Source organism: Panthera tigris, chromosome C2, assembly GCF_018350195.1.
Source record: "Panthera tigris isolate Pti1 chromosome C2, P.tigris_Pti1_mat1.1, whole genome shotgun sequence".
In the NCBI taxonomy this organism is placed as follows: Eukaryota; Metazoa; Chordata; class Mammalia; order Carnivora; family Felidae; genus Panthera; species Panthera tigris.
The window spans coordinates 9,158,933-9,180,938 of NC_056668.1; the positions used below are offsets into that span (position 1 = coordinate 9,158,933).

Below are 22,006 nucleotides of genomic sequence, written 5' to 3' on the forward strand. Positions count from 1 at the left end.
CTCGAACCCATGAACCGTGAGATCATGACCTGAGGCAAAGTGGGATGCTTAACTGACTGAGCCATCCTGGCACCCCACTCTTCATTTTTTAAGTAAGCTCTATGCCCATTGTGGGGCTTGAACTCATGGCCCTGGCATCAGGAGTTGCAGGCTCAATCGACTGGGCCGGCCAGGCACCCCTTGAAACTTGGAGGTTTCTGACCAGCTAAGAACACTGCAGCTCTTGCCCAAACCTTGACGTTACTTTCCAAGAGAAATCAATTGGAAGCAAGAACCTATTGGCTGACGTATCCGTCCGACCAGCACACTTGACCCAGTCTTACTATGTGCTGGCAGTGTGGTAGATTTGCAGTGGTCACCAGTCTCGAGGTGACACTTGCAGCACCTTCCCTACCACCTGTGGTTGGTTCAAACTGGTCACCACACGGCAGCGGTGAAGACTCGTGTCTTTCGAGGTGTTAACTCCATAAACCTGCCTGTTCCCATTTCCACGCACAGTGCCGTGGCGGATGCCCAGCTCACTTTCAGGACACAAATCACACCTCAAATCAAGTCTTCTGTCTCCTCAGCCCTGATCTTAGCTCTTTAAACATGCAGGGTCTGCACCTGGCTGTAGCCCTTCCCTAAATTCCAGGGAGCCCCAGTGAGGGTTGGGGGTGCCTGCCCCAACTGGGTGAGACTCAAAGGGAGGGTCAACCCCATTTCCTGGAAGGAATCTCTGAAGGCATTCTTCCAGGTCATGTTAAAAGACTATGCCTCCCCATATTTAAGAGTCTCTTATGTTTTAACAGAGGGTTACCCGAGAAGTTGTGGGGGGAGGATGGGCTAAATGGGTAAGGGGCATTAAGGAAGCTACTCCTGAAATCATAGTTGTACCATATGCTAACTTGGATGTAAATTAAAAAACAAAACAAAACAAAAACCAAAAAAAAAGACTATGCCTTATAGACTGGAATACTTTATAAGTACATCTTAGACCAAATGACTCCTTTTTTGGCCCCTTTATTTTTATTCGACAAAACTATCTTCTCTGCATAGATCAGATTAACCACCGACTGCCTCGAGCCCCTAACCATGATGTCCATTATTTTTTTTAATCTAAAGGAATGTGATTTCCAATTATCAAATTGCAATTAAACCTCTGATACAAAACTTTTGACCAAGCAGAGTAGTCCCTTTACTTGTGGTCCCCATGGGCAAATTTACAGGTAAGAGACTCCTCCTGGAATTGAAGGGTTGGAGAGTGGATGTTGATCCCAAAACACACACCTGCTCCTTCATCTATGTTGGACTTCTTGATCCCTATGTTCTGGACACTTCATTAGTGAACTGAATTCTGCCTTTACCACCTGATCAGAAAGGTCAGGGGATTCATGGGATTGCAGACCTTATTCTGTACATCACGGGCAACAGGAACACTGGTACATGGTCTGTTCCGTGGGAATGAGAAAAGTCTAGAAGATCTGCAAGCAGACCTCTTCCTAGAGCCCGAGAACTGGGGGGCGGCCTGGATGTTGGTGCGGGCTGCTTTACTGGCTCCTGTCCAGCACCTGGACATGGTCAGGCACCGGCCCCTGCCGCCCCAGCCCTTGAGAGTTGTATACTTTAATAAAGGATGCTACAGTGCATGATGAGTGGTAAGTACTGAGATATGTACTAAATCTGATTCAAAACAAAATTCAAGACTTCAGACAGAACTCGAAAAAGCGTCCTTTTCAAAAATATCACTAAGCGTGTATCATCGCAAGAGTAATTAATGCGGTCAAAGATTCATGGGCTAAGTTCTCTCCTGCTTTCCTCTCTGTGCCTATATAACAATGATGCCAAGCTTCTCAGATATATGCAGGACCAAGGAAGGAAGGACTTGCCCAATCACTGCTGCTGTATTACGGTGACACTGTTTCCAGTTGCAAGATCCACACGGGCTCAATTTTGGCAGGAAGGGGAGGGGGACAAGGGGCCCAAGCCGAATAGCAATTAAATAAAACTCCACCAGGACCTAATACTGTAAACGGGATCTGAGTATGCAAGTTAGTACGGCTGTGTGAGGAGCTCTGTGGACTATCAGAGAAAAATAAAAATAAAAAAATTATTTAAAAATTATAAAATTATAAAAATATAAATTACAACATATTAAAAAATTACAGAAAGTTATAAAAAAATATAACATAATTTAGGGTCTTTGGAAATTATCCTAAGGGCATTCAGGAAATAAAGAAACATTTATTCAAGAATATCTACTAAATTACAATTAAAGCAACAAGTCTGCGGCAGTTGAACTACAACCCTGCCCACCGCCTCGGCTCAGTGAGGCTCGAGGAACAAGGTGACTACCCACTCCAGGTAGAGTCCCCTCCCCACCAGCTCCTAGTCCAAGGCTCTGCGAAAGGGAAGGCAGCGGCATTTCACTCCTCATCCCTCCTCTCGGGTGGAGGCTATAACTGGGCTGCAGGCCAACAGTGCTGGGGTTCTGGTCATTCTTACTCTACTTTGCTTACAGCGGGGAGGTTATATGCTGGGAGAAGCCAGCTCACAAGACTGGAGGCTCCCCCCCACTGCAAGTAACCTGTGGAGCTTTCGCTCCAAAAGAAGCAGGTCACTATTTGGGTCCCAGCTCTTCCTGAGCAATGGGACATGGAGACTTCGCCCAGAGGGAGAGGCAGGCCACAAAACAGAGAGCTCCATCAAGGGAAAAGAGTTTACTTCGAAGAGGGTGAGGAAGTTCAAGCCTAGGGTACTCTTAAAAACAATGGAATTTTTGTAGTAAGTAATTAAGAGGAGGCTGGAAGCTCCAGCACAGCAACAAATTAAACCACAGGCCAGCTTGTTTATCAGAAATAACCAGGAAAAGAGGGAGCTAGGAAGAACTCTACTGGCAAAAAAACAAAAAACAAAAAGCAAAAAACCCCTCAAAGACTAGTGTCAAAAAATTATCAGGCTATGGAGTAATTTACGCCTTTGGGCCCCGCTGGAAACAAGAGAGCAATCGGTCAGCAGTTAGTGGAGCCTAACAGCTGGGTGTGAGACCAAAAGACACAGCTTCAGAGAGACCAGGGAGAGATATAGTCAACGAGAACCCAGCTAAGACCACCGTCATCTCAGGGGCCTGCACATTCCTCTAGGGAGTAGCACCACAGGGCTCACGCCTCCGGGGAAACAGACTTCACTAAAACGGTCTAGGCAAGTCGCTAAGCAATAAACAAGAAATGAAGACAACAAAAAGACTTGGGGGGAGGGGTCAGAAAAGTTGCTATGATACATTATCTAAAATGCCCAGTCTTCAAGAAAAACTATAGGATGGGGCGCCTGGGTGGCGCAGTCGGTTAAAGCGTCCGACTTCAGCCAGGTCACGATCTCGCGGTCCGTGAGTTCGAGCCCCGCGTCAGGCTCTGGGCTGATGGCTCGGAGCCTGGAGCCTGTTTCCGATTCTGTGTCTCCCTCTCTCTCTGCCCCTCCCCCGTTCATGCTGTCTCTCTCTGTCCCAAAAATAAATAAAAAACGTTGAAGAAAAACTATAGGACATGCAAAGGAACAAAAGAATACAATACATACACAAGGGGAAAAAAGCAGGCAACAGAAGGTGTCTGTGAGGGCAACCCAGGTGTCAGATTTATTCAACAAAGACATCAAAGCAGCCACTATAAATGTGTTCAAAAAACTAAAGGAAACCATGTTTTAAAAAGTAAAGGAAGGGCACCAGGGTGGCTCAGATGTTAAGCATCTGACTTTGGCTCTGGTCATGATCTCTCCGTCTGTGAGCTTGAGCCCTGCCTCGAGTGTGCCCCAGCTTTCTCTCTCTCTCTGCCCTTCACTCACTTGTGCCCTCTCTCGGGGGAAAAGAAAAAAAAGTAAAGAAAGGTACAATAACTTCTCATCAAGTAGATAATATCAACAAGTAGAAAGCATAAAAAAAAAAAAAAAGAACCCAATGGAAATCTAGAATTGAAAGTACAATAACTGAAATAAAACTTTCACCCCTGAGGAGGCTCAGCAGTTCATATCAAAGACGAGGAAGAACCAGTGAAGAAAACCGGTCGACAGAAATTATGAAATCTGAAGAACAGAGAGAAGAAAGAATGAAGAAAAATGATCAGGGCCTTAGAGAAATGTGGGACGCCATCAAGTGCAGCAGATTCCCACAAATGGAGTGCAAGGTGAGGAGAAGAGAAAGCAGCAGGAAAAATATGTGCAGAAATAATGGCTAAAAAAACTTCCCACATTTGATGAAAAAACATTAATGTACACATCCAAGAAGCTTAAAGAATTCCAAGTAGGATAAACTCCAAGCCATCCACATTGGACACATCACAATGAGATGCCAATGGACAAAGGAGGGAAAATCTTGAAAGCACCAAGAGAAAACTCACTCATCATTTATAAGGGAAACCCAGTAAGATTAAGAGTTGCCTTTTTATAGGAAAGGCTGGAGACAAGAAGACAGTGGGATCACGTATCCAAATGGTGAATTCAAATGGTAAGTTCATTTGAACATTCACATGAGCATTTGTTACAGATTATTTAAAAAGTGCTGCTTTCCTGGGGCCACCTGGGTGGCTCAGTTGGTTAAGCATCCGACTCTTGGTTTCGGCTCAAGTCGCAATCTTGTGGTTGGGGAGTTCGAGCCCCACGTTGCACTCTGTGCTGACAGCTCAGAGGCTGGAGCCTGCTTCCGATTCTGTGTCTCCCTCTCTCTCTCTCTCTCTCTCTCTCTCTCTGCCCCTCCCCCACTCGCACTCTGTCTCTCTCAAAGATAAATAAAAATGTTAAAAAATAAAATAAAAATATAAAGTGCTGCTTTCCTTAAATATTGCATATTCAGGCATACCCAGGGCTGATTAAAGTAGATTTGTTCTTATATTCAAAGTGTTGAAAGGAAAAAAAAAAAGCCCAACGAAGAGCATGCTATCTAGTAAAACTATCTTTTATAATAGAAGGTGAAATGAAGACATTCCCAGATAAACAAAAACTGAGCGAATTTGTTGCCAGCAGACCTGTCTTATAAGAAACATGTAAGGAAGTTCTTCAAGGTGAAAGCAATCGACCCCAGTGAATCAAATCCATAGAAAAGGCAAAAAGCACCAGTAAAGGTAATTACATGGTTCTACAAAGACAACCTAAGTGTGTATCTCCTTTTTTCTTTCCACTGATTCTCTTCAAAAGGTTGTGTGAACGACAGGCACACAGGTACTGCTCAAGTGCACTGGCGGGACACAGCATCAGTGGCACGGGGGAGGGGGTGGCAGCGCAGGTGCAGAGGAGGAAGGAAATGGCCCAGGTACGGACTGAAATCCACAAGAGAAGAGCCAGAAATGGTAAAAAAAAAAAAAAAAAAAAAAAAAAAAAAAAAGGAGGTTAAGTAACACACTCTGTCTCGCAAAAAAAAAAAGGAGGTTAAGTAACACACTCTGTCTCACTGTGTGTTTTCCTTTCTTCTCCCAGCTTCCTGATAAGGACATAAAATTACGTAACGACTATAACACCACATCGCTGGGTTCGTGACGTGCATGGATGTCACGTGCGCACCAACAGCACAAGAAGGGAAGAGGAGAAGCCCACACTGCAGGAGGCCTCTGGGTTTCACTGGAATTTAGTCTGGAAGTGAGTCGATTCTGGTAAGTTAGGATGTACCTGCTACGCCCTAGACCGACCACTAATAGCTCCAAAAATATACTGAGGAAAATCATTAAAACGATTAAAATACTGAACTGGAAAGCATTCATTTGCTCAAAAAGAAAATTGCAAAGGAGAAATTAAAAAAAGAGAAAATAGGTAAAATGGTACAATTCGGTGAATATGGTAAAAACTGAACTGCACGTTTCACGTGGGTGATTTATGTGGTATGTGAATTCTATCTAAATAAAGCTGTCACTAACAACAACAAAAAACAATAAAGTCGAGAGGTGGCCTCAGTTACGTGACTTGCTTGAGAAGCGCTCATCCCAAACAGGAGAAGGGTGGCCTATCTCAAAGGCTTTCAGAGCACAGGCTGTTAGGACCTAAAGGGACTGGACGGTTTCAATATCTCATTCACCCATAAAATATCAGAAAGCTCTCTTCCTCAGTGTCAAAACTTTTCAGGGTGTCTGCTGCCCCATCACTGCAGGGAAAAGGTCCTGGTGAGCGGGCACATCCCTTTCTGCACCCCTGGGCCCCCATCGCTGCTGGGCGGGCCGGAGAAGCCGAGGGCCCCGACCCACAGGTGCCTCACTGACAGACTGTTTACTAACACTGACCAGTTCACAACTGTGGGAAAGACAGACAAACATCATTGGCTAGAGGAACTTGAGGGTCACATGGCAGACCAAAGGTCAAGTGGCAACCGAGTTAGTCAGGTGACCCCCGAGCGGCCGAGCGACGTGGAGAAGGAGCAGCCTCAGGATCTAACAGCCGCCCAGCGGAGAGCCCAGGAGACCCGGCTGCAGTCTACGCTTGCCCTTTGGCATCCACGGGCACCACCTTTATAATAAATTTCACTTTTCCTCATGACCTGGTTGGAACTGTTTTTTTAACATTTTTTAATTTTTGAGAAAGAGAGCGCACGTGCGCATGTGCTCGAGTGGGGGAGGGGCAGAGAGAGAAGACGGAGACACAGAATCCGAAACAGGCTCCAGGTTCTGAGCCGGCAGCACAGAGCCCGACACGGGGCTCGAACTCACGAACTGTGAGATCATGAGCTGAGCCACCCGGGGCCCCAGCTGGAACTGTTTCTAACTTCTTGCAGTTAAAAGAGCCCTATCATATGTAGCTTTAAACTATTTTACACTGTCCCCACAAAGAGGAACAACAGCTGCTCACCATCTTCAGCGAGCTTTCCTAAATTTGACAAGTAACTAAGTTTTCCTTGAGGCTAAATAGCTTCGGAGCCTTTAACCTTATAAATCAGGGCCCAGTCTCTTCTTCCGTATGTTCAGAGAATCTAACAGTCCTTATGTACGAAGTCCAGTCAGCCCCAAACTGAACACAAATACTTTACTGCCCTCTTGCCACAGAGCCAGAAACTGTACCAGGAGCCTGGGACAGAGAGACAGGCAAGGCAGGCACAGGGTTCGAGCAACCCTCTCCAGCTGTCACCAGAGCCGCCACATCCCTCTTATCACAGTGACTGGGACCTTGGGGACAACTTTAGATAGCTGGCTGGGAAGAGGGCGTCACCCCCCTCCTCCCAGTGGGACGTACCTGATAGAAATCTGTTTTCTCTGCAATGACTTTCAATATTCCTGGAGCAACGGGAGGGACGGTCACCATCTGCAGCTTGCCGAAAAACGGGTTGTGTCCAGAGCTTTTATAGCGTTTCATCTTGTCTTCGATGACCAGGGCGAGGGACTGGGAGTGGTTGATCACCTCCAGCAGAGTGGAGATGGCTACGTTCTGGAGGAAGCAGTCAGACACACAGCAGCAAACGGTCATGAGGGATCTCAGCCACGACGGGAAAGTGCAGTCGCCGCCTCCTGGGAGGAAGCCAGTCAGAGAGGATGGAGATAAAGAAAATCGCGTGAAAATGGTTCACAATTCGCAGATCCTAAGACACCCTGAGGTCCAGAAGTCACACAGCCAGCAGGTGCGATAATCTCTCGTGGGGACGTGCTATCAGTCATCGCTCAGGGCCAGAGGACAAAGGGGACTGGGTCTGCCTTCAAAAGCTTGTCAGATTACCTGAATTTTGAAAATGTGTCAGGGCTCTGGGATGATTCAAAGCGTCTTTTATTTTAAAAGTTTACATCCAGTAAAACTCACATTAAAAATTTCTTTTAAATTTACATATAGTATATCCACATTTTTTTGGTGTAGAGTTCAAAATGTTTTTTCAAGGCTGCTCTCTCGATAGTGGGACTCACGGCATTAGCTTTAAGAGAGGCCCAAAATATACTGTGGACTTGAATTCCAAGTGCAGTGCCTTCAAGTACGGTGTCGTTTGCAGCTAATGATTTGAGAGACAGACCGCACAGGAAATTTACCGTGATGGCTACAAGAGGGGACAGCTTTGTCCTGTGTTCCTGTGTTCCCTCAATTTGATCTCTTCTTTCTTGTTTTCCATGTTCCTCTCTTTTTCTTAAAGTGTTCAATGCCTGCTAAGGACTGAATTGGGTCTGCCCCAAATTCAGATGTTGAAGCCCCAACCCCTAATGTGCTGGTATTCAGAGGTGGGGCCTTCATGACGGGATTAGTGCCCTTATAAGACACATTAGAGAGATCCACCCCCGCCCACGTCCCCAGGATGTGAGCATCCTACAAAAAGGTGGCCGTTTATAACCGAGGGGAGAGCCCTCCTCAGGAACGGACTATGCCAGCATCCTGATCTCCAACTTCCAGCCTCCAGAACTCTGAGAAAGAAATTTCTGTTGTTTAAGCCACTTGACCTATGGGATTTTGTTATGGCGGCCTGAGCTTCTAAGAAGCTGCCTGTTATGGGCTGAACTGTGTACCCCTCACCCCCCAACTCTCCCAAATTCTTATGTTGCAGTCATAAGGTCCTTTAGGACCTCAGAATGTGACCTTATTCAGAAACAGGGTTGATGTAGATGTAATTAGTTAAAACAAGGTCACATTAGAATGGGCCCCGATCCACCACAACTGGTGTCCTTATAAGAAGGAAATCTGAATGCAGGACACATACACGCACATGGAGGGATGCCATGCAGACTGGAGTTATAACGCCCCGGTCCCAGGAACTACCGGAAGCTAAGGGGGAGGGCTGGAACACATCCCTACCCAGAGCCTTCAAACGGAGAACGGCTCTGCCAACAGGCTGATCTCAGACTTCTGCCTCCAGGGCCGGAGACAATACCTTTCTGTTTTTTTAAGCCACTCAGTTGGGAGGACTTTGTCACAGCAACCTTAGCAAACTAACACAAATCTTTAACAACAGGCCTCATGAAACAGCCTACTTCTTGATTATCATTAAGCACCTTTTATGTTCCAGATCCTTTAATGGGATCTGCTGCACGGGACACCTAAAGGTCAAAACTACAGCCCCAGCCTCACCAATCTGCCATCGGTAAGACACGAGTCAAATGCACACACAGCTTGTGACAAAATAAGGAGGAGACGAGTGTGGGGAAGAGTCCCCTCCCGGCAGACGCGGTTTCGGCCTGTCTGCAAACATCAGCTAGGTGTCGGGACTCCTCGGGGTGGCTCCGTGGGGCAGGGTGCTCACCCGGGAGCCGGAAGAGCGTTTCGCAAAGGCGCTCCGTCTCTTCCGCGGACAGGTACACAGGGAAGGTAGCGCAGTCCAGCAGCAGATGGCATGCGGCAGCGAAGGCCTCCCGGCAGGCCTCCCGTGAGCTCCCCAGGTCCACGACCCCCTGCTCCACGGCCCAGTCCCCCTCCTTCTTCCGGCCAGGGCTCTGGGGCACAGGTGACGGTGACTCCACGCTTTTTGTCTTAAATGGAGACCCTCGAGCCATGAAGAGGTCAGAAAGCATCTGCTTAAACTGGGGCACGCTGATGGGCTTGGCATCCCAGGAGTTCTTCCCGCCGGGGTCGCTGACCGCCGTGCCTGGTGGCCCGCCCTCGTCTCTGCGGCCTGCGGGCTCTTCGCACTTGGTTTCTTCTCCAGACGCCGTCGGCTGCACCCCAAAGATGTTCTTGTGGGCGAAGGTGGCAATCAGCTCCTGGATGCACAGAAACGTCCTCTGCATGCTCCCACCCTTCTTCCAAACGTCATCCTTGTCGGGAGACACCCTGGGGACCCGCAGGTGCTCCGACAGCTCCGGGGACGAGGCGCTGAGCCCGATCCCGCTGTCTTCAGATTTAAGGGGAGGAAACGAAGCTTCTTCATCACCCGGAATCACCGCCTTTGTGTCTATAATTACTTCACTGTTTTCACCTTTTACTGGACTCTGCAAAAAATGGAGATTTGTAACTACACCATCTCGTGGGGCCAAGGGATTCAAGAATCAGCCGAATCCAGCAAACCAAAGCTTGCACCTCCCGTTTTCCAAAATCCTAATTCTCTACCCCAAGACAACCCCCGTGCAAAAGTGTCTAATAAAATGAAGAAGGCCCATCAGGGGGATGGAGATGGGTGCAAGCCCAGAGAGAGGCCGCTGTGTCTCCAGCGCTTTGCGCAGGCTGGCTTTGAGCCCACTTTGTACATTCATTTAAGCCTTTGAGGTTCAAAAACCTGTTGCAAAAACAGTTTCTGATCTATTTAAATTTCAAACGTGAATGAGGACATTGGAGTGGGGGTAAAATAAAGGCATGAAGAAATAAAACGAGAGCAGAGAACTAGAATGAAGGGTTTGCCCCTGTATATATATAGCACCTTATCCATCCGTGTGTGTGTGTGTGTGTGTGTGTGTGTGTGTGTGTGTGTGTACGTGTGTGTCTACACTTTGTGGCTTTTTCAAAGGGATGCCACTGCAACCTTTGATCACCAGCCTCTCCTCTTACACTGTTAACTTACATAATATTACATTAAATTTAAAACACTTTACCATTTACGCCACTGTGCTCTCTAGGGAAGAATGAAACAGTATGCACTTCTAAAAACACGGTTAATTATGTTTATAGACAAACGCTTAAACTTTGTACCTTAAATCATTTATAGGATTTTTTTCCGATTAGCTATAACAGCTAGAAAAAGAAAAGGACTCACTGTGGAAAGGAAACGTCTGTGAGTGAGTCTGCACCCGAGGGGCAGGCCCAGCGCCTCCAGAAGTGCCTGGCTACCAGCCTGTCCACTCTCCTGCCCTTGGCTACACTGAATGGGTGTCAAGGCCAGAATTTTCAAAACATTTTTTTTTGAGTGAGTGAGAGAGAGAGAGAGAGAGAGAGAGCGAGAGCGAGCATGTGGGGGAGAGGAGCAGAGGGAGAGGGAGAATCCCAAGTAGGCACCATGCTCAGTGTGGAGCCTGACACGGGGCTCGGGGCTCGATCCCATGACCCTGGGATCATGAACGGAGCTGAAATCAAGAGTCAGACACTCAAGGGACTATGCCATGCAGGCAGGCACCCCGGAATTTTCAAATCTTGAAGTGAAGTGGAAAATAAAAAAAAAAAAATCGAACTGCTTGGGGAACTGTGACAGTCTTCTGGGGACCCGGTCTGGCAGCGCCCACATCAAGTCAGAAGGGGCAAGCGTACCTCTCTCCCAGTTTAAAAAGAAATGGGTTTCATTACAACCCATTTCAAGGCATTGATCCTTCAGAGAAACCCGCAGCCACGAACAAGCTGCACTAGGACGCAGTGCGGTAACAGTGAAACCCGGAAACCGCCTAAATAACCCCAACGGGGCAAGACTGGAAGACACTGTAAAGCCCACAGCTAGACTGTCGTGGAGACTTCTGGCTTCCAGAACCGTGAGACAATAACTTCCTCTCACGTAAGTCACTCGGTCCTTGGTACTTTGTTATTGCAGACCAGGTAAACTGGTATCTCACTTAGGTGGTGGTGGTGTCGTTTTTTAATGTTTATTTTTGAGGAAAAGAGAAAGAGCACGAGCAGAGGAGAGGCAGAGAGAGAGAGGGAGACACAATCTGAAGCAGGCACAGGGCTGTCAGCACAGAGCCCGACACAGGGCCCGAACCCACAAACTGCGAGATCGTGACGTGAGCCAAAGTCGAACGCTTAACCGGCTGAGCCACCCAGCGCCCCTCACGTACGCGTTTAGAGAGATACCACCAACACACAAAGACATACACATGACGAGATCTGGAAGGTGAGTGGAAGCTAACCGAGAGCTGTAGGAGGAAGGGGGGGGGTGGGTAGGCAAAGTGAAGGGGTGATCAGCTTCCATGCTAAAAGCTTTGGAAAGTGTCTGAGGATTTTAGAAGCGTAACTTAGATATTACCACTACATCCTCTGACCTTTACTCCTCCCCTAACCAACCCTAATTCCTTCCTGCTCCCAGGAGGGCATAAGCCTCACCTGGGGAACCATGTCAGCTCCTCGAGGCACGTACCGTGCTTCCACTCGTGGGCTCCATGTCCAGGTAGGAAGGTGGCATCTGGACCTTGCTCAGCACTTTGAAACATGTCTTCAAGGCATGCGTGAGCTCAGGTAAGCTTAGAGTCTCCATTTCCTCGGCCAGAGGCTGCACCAGGCAGCCCAGCACCTGCGGGAGGTACTGGGTTTGTACCTCAGAGTAAAGTTCCTGTGGAAAAAAGACCCGGGTTTAATGGGCTTTCAATTTTTGATCAGAAAAAAGCAAATGCACCTCAAAATGGCACCTTAGAAAAGTCCATTTTTTTTAAATTTTTTTTTTTTAACGTTTATTTATTTTTGAGACAGAGAGAGACACAGCATGAACGGGGGAGGGGCAGAGAGAGAGGGAGACACAGAATCGGAAGCAGGCTCCAGGCTCCGAGCCATCAGCCCAGAGCCCGACGCGGGGCTCGAACTCACGGACCGCGAGATCGTGACCTGAGCTGAAGTCGGACGCTTAACCGACTGAGCCACCCAGGTGCCCCGAAAAGTCCATTTTTTAAGAGCATAAGTTTTATGTTCGTTCCCAAATCAGAAAACAAAGTATTTTCTTTTTGATCTAGACAAATCAATGGACATTCTTCCTCTTTTTTTCAACTGTCTTTACCTTTTCTAGTAGAAAACTATTGCCACATTTGTTTCTATATTAAGTAAATTAGCTTCCTTTGAGAAAATTAGTCAACTGCACAATTTTACCTAGAGGTACATTTACTCTCACTACTAAACAACATTGTGTAGCAGCTACATTCTCTGCGCTAAAACAAACATTAAAAGTGTCGTGCATTGGGGGCGCCTGGGTGGCTCGGTCAGTTAACTTCAGCTCAGGTCATGATCTCGCAGTTCGTGGGTTCGAGCCCCGCGTTGGGCTCTGTGCTGACAGCTTGGAGCCTGGAGCCTGCTTCAGATTCTGTGTCTCTCTCTCTGTCACTCCTCCACTCATGCTCTGTCTCTGTCTCTCTCTCTCAAAAATAAACATTAAAGGGGCACCTGGCTGGCTCCGTCGGTTGAGCGTCCGACTTCAGCTCAGGTCATGGTCTTGCAGTTCGTGAGTTCAAGCCCTGCATCGGGCTCTGTGCTAACAAACAGCTCAGAACCTGGAGTCTGCTTCAGATTCTGTATCTCTCTCTCCCCCTCCCCTGCTCACGCTCTGCCTCTCTGTCTCTCAAAAACAAATAAATGTTAAAAAAAAATAAAATAAAATACATAAACGTAAAAAAAAGTGTTGTGTGTTTACGTAAAACCACTTTTCAGTATGGCAAGGTTTATCAGGCCAACGACACTAATGAAAAGCGTAAATATCAGCCAAGCATGGAGCCTCCTCTTCACAGCAAGGGGCCTCACCAGGGGAATAACATCCAGAAGGAACACCAGAAGGGTACAGAGCTCCGAGACCGTCGGAGGAGGGCTGATGCTGTTCCCAACAGTGTAACTCTGCTTCGCTGGTCTACAGAAGTCACAGGAAAGAAAAACAAATCAGTTCTTTCTCCCATGGTAACTTCAAGCATTCATGATGTCCAATAAAGTTCCTCTATTTCAAACATAATGAAAGATAGCTTCTGTAATTCTCATAATTAAGCTTTGTAAAACTAACACAAAGAAGTGTCAGTGTCTTGAATCTGCTTATCTCCAAAACGGGTTTGGTCAGATCTGAACTTCATCAGTTCAGATGAGGGTGGTCCCACGCCCGGGTGGGATTCCACGGCCAGCGGATCCGGAGCTCTGCTACGGGTGCAACACTAGGTCCCCAGCCCCAAACGAAAGGCATGTTCCGAGGGAAGGCACCTGGCTAGAGAAGGGCAGGCTGAGCAGTCGTTCTACTTTCCTGAAAGCAACCTGACACAGCGCCTCCCCATAACCCCCACGAGCTCGGCACGGGAGTGGCTTAGAGTCTCCGGCGTCCACACCGCTCCGCTCTGTCGGTGGCTGCTTATGCTATAAAACTCAATGCTTCTTTTTAAAGAAGCAGGTGACTGGTTAAATAGGTAAGTTACAAAATAGATACGTATTGGTGCTCAAAACAGAGTAACTTTGGATTCATCTAGCTCTCATGGGACAACTCGACCTGAGTTCACTGTCTTCACCGCAAATTACCATGTAGTTATCTTGGCATTTATCTGAGCACTGTGAAGAAGTACACACACTCTAGCCTAGGCAACTGTTCTCCGTGTCTCCTCTAAAGAAACTTGCGCATGTGTGTGTAAAGAGACAGGACAAAGGACATTTGCAACAATGGAAAAATTGAAACTAGTGTTTTTACCAGGTGTACAGACTGCTCTCCAAAGGACTGTTAACCCACCACCAAAACAGCACACTGTAAAAAGTTATATACAACCTGATACCGCTTATGTAAAGCCTGAACAGACACACGAGACTGTATCATTTCTGGATGCGCACTTGTTATAAATGCACAGACAACATCACGGCTAGGACGGACCCTAATAATCCCAGTAGGAAGGGGGAAGGTGCTGGGAAGGTAGGAGTTAGTTCTATCTGGGTAGCAACATTTTATTCCTTAAAAAAAAAAATCTGAAAAAAAAAAAAAAAATGGCCAAGGGTTCACTATAATTTCAGTAATGGGTACATGTGTATCTGACATTACTTCTTGGTTTTCCTTACACTTGGTATGTTTCGTAGTTGATTTTTTTAAAAAAAGAAAGCACACCTTCCAACTCTGAAGTGGAAACACGCTGACCAAAATACAGTCCAGCTTCAGTATAACGTGGCCTTGGGTTGCCCGTGGGTCCAGCTATAATTCATTCATCACAGGTTTGAACGCCTGTCGGGACCTGGCTCTAGGGGACACAGAGCTGCACTGTGGGAGCAGCCGGGAAGTGAGGCGCTCCCGGGTTCCCATCTCGGCTGCTGCTAACTTGCCGCGCAGCCACACAAGGGCTGCGTGTCACTGGGCCCCGGCTTTCTTACGTGATACAAGGGCCTACTTCTCCTTGGGCTGTCCCGAGGCGTTAATGAGTGCATGTAGGGCTCTGAGGCCAGAGAAGGGCCCACAGGAAGCGACAAGTCAAGCTTCTGCTAAGCTGCTGGGTAGTGGAGGACAGTGACAGCACAGAGCATCGCACTCAAGGGTGACAGGAAGGAAGGCTGACAGGGGGACTCAGGACAAGACGGGCTCTGAGAAATGACGCTATTCCCCTGCTGTAGGGAGAGGGACCGGGGAAAGGCTCGCAGGGAGGCACGTGGATCCCCACAGTGGGGCCACCATCCACGATGTCAAGGTGGTACAAGTCATCAGACCGAAGGTGACTTGAAGCTGATTGTGGCAGCTGAGACATTATGCTTTTATCGGACCTGTTATGGAACAATTTCAGTAAGAATTTAAGGAGACTGGTGATTTCAAAACCACTCACTCTAGACACAGAGCCACAAAACTAAGCCTCCTTAAACACATCAGCCTCCAGGAGAACTGTGCAAAGAGTCTATTTAGTCAACGTAACTTGAAAATGCACAGGATTTTCATCTCAGTTAATTAATTGATTAATCAATCAATTAATCAATCAATTAATTAGAATTAATAAATAAAAAAGCTTCAGAATTATGTGGCGGAGATTACCTGAACCTTCTTAATGGCAATATTTTTTATTCCGCTAAGATTTGAATTCTTTCCTGTCGTGTGCTCAGCAGAGATCACCCACCCTGAGCCACAAAAAGCAGCTATGAAACCACAAGAGCTTCCAGTCCTTCCTGAACATTCTATAATCTGGAACTGGACACTTACCTAAAGCAGTTCTCAAAGCACCTTGTCATATAATCCCAGAGAAAGTCTGTGCTTAGGGAAGTGATCAGCAAATTCACCGTTTTAACAATCTCCGAGGCATTTCTGTTTTCTTTTATTGCACTGTAAGGGAAGGTGGAGACTCTTAACTATATCCATGAGAAACCCTTCACTACAAGAACACTGTTCCTGAAAACCTGTAATTCATTTACTTGTTTCTGGAGAGATGGACAAATCCCAAGAAAGATAAAAATGTTACTGTCCTGTTACTGGAAAGAGTTTGCATGCCATCCTAAACAGGATTTATATTAACACATTCTCTTAGAAAGAAGTGTCAGAGGAGCGCCTGGGTGGCTCAGTTGGTTAGACGTACGACTTTGGCTCAGGTCATGATTTTGTGGTCTATGAGTTCGAGCCCTGTGTCAGGCTCTGTTCTGAGAGCTCAGAGCCTGGAGCCGGCTTGGGATTCTGTGTCTCCGTCTCTCTCTGCCCCTTCCCTATTCATGCTCTCTCTCTCTCTCAAAAATAAACATTTAAAAAAGAAATAAAAAGAAACAAGTGTCAGAGCTGTTGTGAAAAGAATCTGGTATAGAAAACCAGTTTGAGTCCAGCTGTGGGTAATGAGATAGTCTGTTGGTAAAATAATATGGTATACCCATTTGGGTGCGAAATTTGGCTAAAATTTAAATGTGTATCTTCTATGACTCAGGAAATTTATTCTATGGATTTACCCTACAGAAATCCTTGCATGGTCATCCAAAGATATATGCATGAGGATACCGTTGCAAGGCCATTTAAAAACACTGAAAAATTGGAAGCCACCTACAAGTCGGTCAGCAGGAGATTGACCAATCGGTCAGGATTCATTTAAACAGATGATCAATCCTTACTGAGGAACCTAAGACAACCATTATATTCCATTGTAGAAGAGAGCAGAGCTACTCACAACTTGCATTTAAAAGAAAAAAACAGGCAATTAAATAGCTCATAATACCATCTTTAAAATAAAAGACAGGCATCTGTATATTTACATATGCATTCAAAGTTTGGAAAGAAATGAAAACGTTTTATGTTTTTCTCTCAAGGGTGGTGGAGCATGGGTGGTATCTTTTTTCTTGACATTTTCAAATACTGGTATGTTCCACAAAGAGCATGGTTACTTTCATATTTAGAAAAACAGTAATTCTGGGAGAAAAGAGGAAAAAAGGGGAGGAAAAGAGGAAAAATTCTGGGAGGAAAAAAGCAAACACTCAGAACTCTTGGTACATTTACAATTAAGAAGCCAGATAAATCCTCAAATAGCTTTAAATTTTCAATATATCCAATGCTAATTCAGGCAGAAGGAAACTACATCAAGAATAAAGTAAGGGGCACCAGGGTGACTCAGTTAAGCATCCGACTCTTGGTTTCGGCTCAGGTCATGATCTCATGGATCAAGCCCTGCATTCGGGTCTGGAGCCTGCTTGGGATTCTCTCTGCCCCTCCCTGGCTCGCTTGTGCACACTCTCTTTCTCTCCCTCAAAAATAAATAAAAGCATTAAAAAAATAATAAAGTCAAAAGGAAGACACTGCACTATCTTAAAAGGAACAAAAACAAAACCCAGGGTCGAGAGAGAACTACATACTCCAAGGCACCATGTCTGCCACGTCCTGAACCTCACCTGCTCTGCCTTCAGGGTCCTGTGGCACCTGCCCTCAGCGTGCCCTTGCCTGGCTCTCCCCTCTGCCACGGGCTCCACTTCCCAACCTTACCCTCCTCCTGCCATCCTCCCTGTAAGTCACCACGTGGACACACACCAGATCCGGGTTTCCTACTCGCTCAGTAAATACATTTTGTACATCCCAGGCTGGGTGGAGACCGGCTTCAACGCCTTTTAAACCCTTCACGGTATTCAACAGGGAACTGTCCTTTCACGGTGACTGACTCAAGCACACAGGTTTTATCTTCACTCGGGTCTCGATCCCTCGCGTGTCCACTTTCTCCAGCCCCGCCCACTTTATACCACACGGCAGGGGAAGTGAGACGAGCAGCGTCGGGGAGGGAGGAAGAAGTGCGAAGCTGGAGGCCAAACCCGTACCTTGTGAGCGAGTTTCCACTCTGGGTGTAGCTAAGTTTAAGGTCAGAGCCGAGAGCGTCTCTGCAGTAAGAATAAAAGGCCCGGATGACTTCAAGGAACAAATTCCCAACCACTCGAGGCCCTGTGACGAAAAAGAAAACAGAGAGAGGTTAATAATCCGTATTTAAATAAATAAATAAATGGCGTACGCATGAAAGAGAGAGGAACCGTACACACAATCTTAGGGTCTAAAATGCTCAGAAACTTTAGTTTGATAATGACAACTTTATTAAGTTGGGGGAACAACATTCACGTAAACGGCCAGCATTTCTGTCACGCACACTACGGGCTGGAGACGCGCCCTAAGCGCGTTGGATCTATGAATTTATTCCATCCTCACAACAGCCGCGCGACCAGGTACCGACTGCTGTACGGACCACAGATACGGGGACAGAGGCAGCCAGGTTAAGTAACCTGCCCACGCCTGCTTCTGCCTGACGGATCCAGGGCGTGTGCTTGGTGTGCGTTAAGTGTGCATCACCTCTGGCCAGAGACGTTACTCGGCATAAATACCAACAGAGTAGAATAGGGCAACTTTCCTTATTTTTTAATTAAAAAAAATTTTTTTTACACTTTGAATTTTTGCTTTTAATCTCTCGAGCCCAACAAGGGGCTCAAACTCACGACCCCAACGTCAACAGTCACATGCTCTACCTACGGAGTCAGCCAGGTGCCCGTCTAAATCCTTTTAATCGTGAGCCAGAACCCCACAAAAAAAATAACACTGCTCTTGAAAAGCTTATTAAAATGGCACAAAAGAACTGGACCAGCCGCAGGTTAGAGAAGCACTGCTGTCAACCAGGCAGGTGGAAGGTGGCTGGACATTTCTGCCCCACAACCAGCAGCCACCAGGCAGTGAAGGCAGCGACTTCTCACCCAAGTGTGCAAAGGGATGAAAACAGGATTGATTCTGAGAAAGTGAAAGCTCTCTCAATGTATCCGTGTAAAAAGCAATCAGCAGATTAATCTTTGATGCTGCTTTTCCACAAAACCAAAAACGTGCCTCAGAAAACTTTTATTTATGCATTTTTGAGAACTTTTTTGATGATCAGCCCCAAGTATATTTTACCTGCAGCATAAGAACGTCGAACGCTTTTGGGGCGCCTGGGTGGCTCAGTCAGTTAAGCGTCAGGCTCTTGGTTTCAGCTCCGTCATCGTCTCACGGTTTCGTGCGTTCGAGCCCCGCATCGGGCTCTGTGCTGACACTGCAGAGCCTGCTTGGGATTCTCTGTCTCCCTCTCTCTGCCCCTCCCCCACTCAAGCGATCGGATGTTAAGATCTTACCGTGAATGGATATCAGAGCAATTTCTGTTCTCTAAGCAAGGGACAGAGGTCATTGTGTTTTTAGCTGACACTCACAGGACCACAGTGTGCAAGAGGGGACCCTTCAGGAGCTGGAGTCTAGTTCAACCCCTTCCATTTGGCAGAGGAACAGACCGAGGCCTGCACGGCAGACGTGGCTTTCCCCGGGTCGTGAGGCAGAGAGAGGGAGGAGGATCCCTACTCACTCGAAAATAAGATCAAAGTGCATTTGCAGCATGACGTTGGGCTGAGGAAACATTCTCACACAGTCAGTGCCCTATGTGCTCTGTGGGCACACAACACACACAGATGCGCACGATAGGAGCTCCAAGGTATTTTTCCAACAAAAGCGTTCACGTTATCGTGCAAAACTTTTAAGTGGTGCCCAGACAGGATGACTGAACACACAAGGTGATGAAAATGCTTCAAGATTCTGAAATTCCAATGACTGAATTATATTCAAAATAACATGTTGACTGTGTCTCGCCAAGTTTAACTCCCTCGACACAGGCAATCCACATCGGGCCTATGAGGATAACCGCATTTCTTTTTTTTTTTTTTCTCCTTAAAGTTTATTTAGAGAGAGAGTGAGCGAGCGTGCACGTGCATGCAAGCGAGGGCAGGGGAGGGGCAAAGAGAGGGAGGGAAAGAGAATCCCAAGCAGGCTCCATGCTCAGTGCAGAGCCCGACACTGCACTCAACCCCACGACCCTGGGATCATGACCTGAGCTGATATCAAGAGGCGGATTCTTAACCGGCTGAGCCCCCCCGGCAGGCACCCCGGTAACCGCACTTCTAACATTACCTATTTCCGGCTTGTCCAGAAGACTGACGAGGATGCGGAAAGGCTTCAGATACGCATGATGGCGTTCCTCTATGTCAGCATCTGAGAACTTCTGGTGCAGTATCTCAGCTAGACCCTTTTTTTTCCCCCAAAAAAGCCACATATTATTAGGATATTGTAGGACACTGTAGCACAGCATGACACTCTTGGTTTTTCTAATTTTAAGCACAGTATGACACTATTGGTTTTTTCTAATTTTAAGTATTCTGGGATAGTTTATTTCTGATAGAAAACCAGTCACAGGGCACGAAACAGACACACAGAATTTTCCCAACCGCGTATCCAGCAACATTCCCAACATCTACTTTGAGGTCCTACAAATCAATCTACTGAGGAATCATGATCAGGAATGTTCTGATTGGGACCTACTTTCCAGAAAGTCTCCTTTACCTCAACTAAAAGATCCTTAGAATATTTTTCAAAAAAATACGAGCACTGGTCTTCGTAAGAATTTGAGAGTTCGGATTCTGGCACAACGGTATTTCCTTTAATATCTGAACCTGCAAGAGAACAAGAGCCATGAGCTGTAACGAGATCTATAATTTTAAGGTACATAACATTATGCAAGGGTCTCATGCTGCGGTATTTTTAAAAAGAGAACTCCTCCAACAGAAAACCAAATTCCAACCTGGTGAGACTAAGTCACATTTTCTTCTTCTGATAAAAAAAGTGGTATGCTAAGGATTCCAGCTCAACAGGCATCAATTTAGTTCATCCCAAGAGTTCACCCTGTCTTGGATAAGTCTGATTACAAGGACCTAATGGAAACAGGATCATTTTTAAAATCCAGCATTTATATGGCAGTATGTGAACTCAAGCTATTCTCCTCTATATGCTCTTATTGTGAGTTCTGGGTAAGTCTGTGAGGTCTTCAGGGCAAGAAAGGCATCTCATGGTATTAGGAGCATTGATTCTGGGGCTGAGGCTAACAGGTGGGAGCCAGCACTCAACTTGTTCCCAGGTCCTCTCTATAGACAGCAAGTCAAGGTCAACTAAGCGGGAGCTGAGCATTTATCAGAATCATCCTTTTGATAAAAATGCTTAAAGAGTCTGTAAATATTCTTCTTGACATCCTTCACTGGCTTCCGTGCAATGGGTTCTGGCAGTTCTGTAACTACGGAGAAGAGAGGAAGGAAAGGGTTCAGAGAACTTCCTGACTTTGGTGTGAGAAGACCTATATGTTGAGAGTTGTAAAAGCGGAGAAGCAAAGGATTCTTTAGGGCAGTGAAACCACTCTGCGTGATGCTGTAAAGGTGGATGCGTGTCCTTACACGTGTCCAACCCCACAGAATGCTCACCACCACGAGTGAGCCCTGGTGGAAGCCACTGACGCTGGGTGATGACGTGCCAGCCCCAGTTCACAGACTGACACATGTGCGACTCTGGTGGGGAGGTTGTGGGGGGGGGGAGCTGGGAACTGTGTACCTTCCTCTTAATTTTGCTGTGAACCTGAAACTGCTCTAAAATCATAAAGTCTTAAAAAAAAAAAAAGCTGTGGAGTCCTTTCATGGTCACTTTGTGTGCCACCTGTGCTCAGGTACACGAACATGCAGATTTATAAAATTCTGAAGTGCTAGCCTCCAAGCCCTGGGATTTCCTGAACTCTGTCCCTGTGAACCAACCGTCCAAGGCTTTTCTACAAGTTTATGGGCTGTGCACAGAAACATGGGCCCGGGTTCTCAGGCTCTCCCAAAGTCGGTTCCAAATGTCTTCCAAAACTTTAGGTCAATACCACAAACATTTCCATCTGTATCAAACCGTCTGTGGGTTTGCTCTCACACCCTGCAAGCCCATGAGACTTCTTCATAGCAGCAAGCTTCTACTTGAAGGAGGTTTCACTACAAGTTTTTGTGGTATTTCAAGCTTCTTAAAATGCAATTCAGTGAGCATTTTAAATATCCCATTTACGGGCACCTGGTGGCTCAATCTGCTGAGCGGCTGACTCTTGATTTTGCCTCAGGTCATGATCCCAGGGTCATGGGATCGAGCCCCACGTCGGGCTCCGCACTGAGCGTGGAGCCTGCTTAAGATATTCTCTTTCTCTCTCTCTCTCTCCCCCTCCCTCCCTCCCTTTCTGTCTCCCCCTCC

At 46.7% G+C, this 22,006-nt stretch overlaps 1 protein-coding gene across 6 annotated transcripts in view; it reads right to left on the reverse strand.

The window, feature by feature from the left end:
- DOP1B (DOP1 leucine zipper like protein B) overlaps positions 1-22,006 on the reverse strand; it is a 103,457-nt gene that overhangs the window by 39,704 nt on the left and 41,747 nt on the right. For all 6 annotated transcript variants that reach the window (XR_006222048.1, XM_042998493.1, XM_042998495.1 and 3 more), the window contains 8 exons: positions 20,309-20,418; positions 19,880-19,994; positions 17,734-17,854; positions 15,659-15,778; positions 13,267-13,369; positions 11,903-12,094; positions 9,155-9,839; positions 7,177-7,448 (listed from right to left, as the gene is read on the reverse strand). Coding sequence is in view for 5 of the 6 variants with exons in the window: in XM_042998493.1 (XP_042854427.1) it covers positions 7,177-7,448; positions 9,155-9,839; positions 11,903-12,094; positions 13,267-13,369; positions 15,659-15,778; positions 17,734-17,854; positions 19,880-19,994; positions 20,309-20,418 (1,718 nt within the window). In the remaining variant the exon portion in view is untranslated. The remainder of the gene's footprint in view (positions 1-7,176; positions 7,449-9,154; positions 9,840-11,902; positions 12,095-13,266; positions 13,370-15,658; positions 15,779-17,733; positions 17,855-19,879; positions 19,995-20,308; positions 20,419-22,006) is intronic.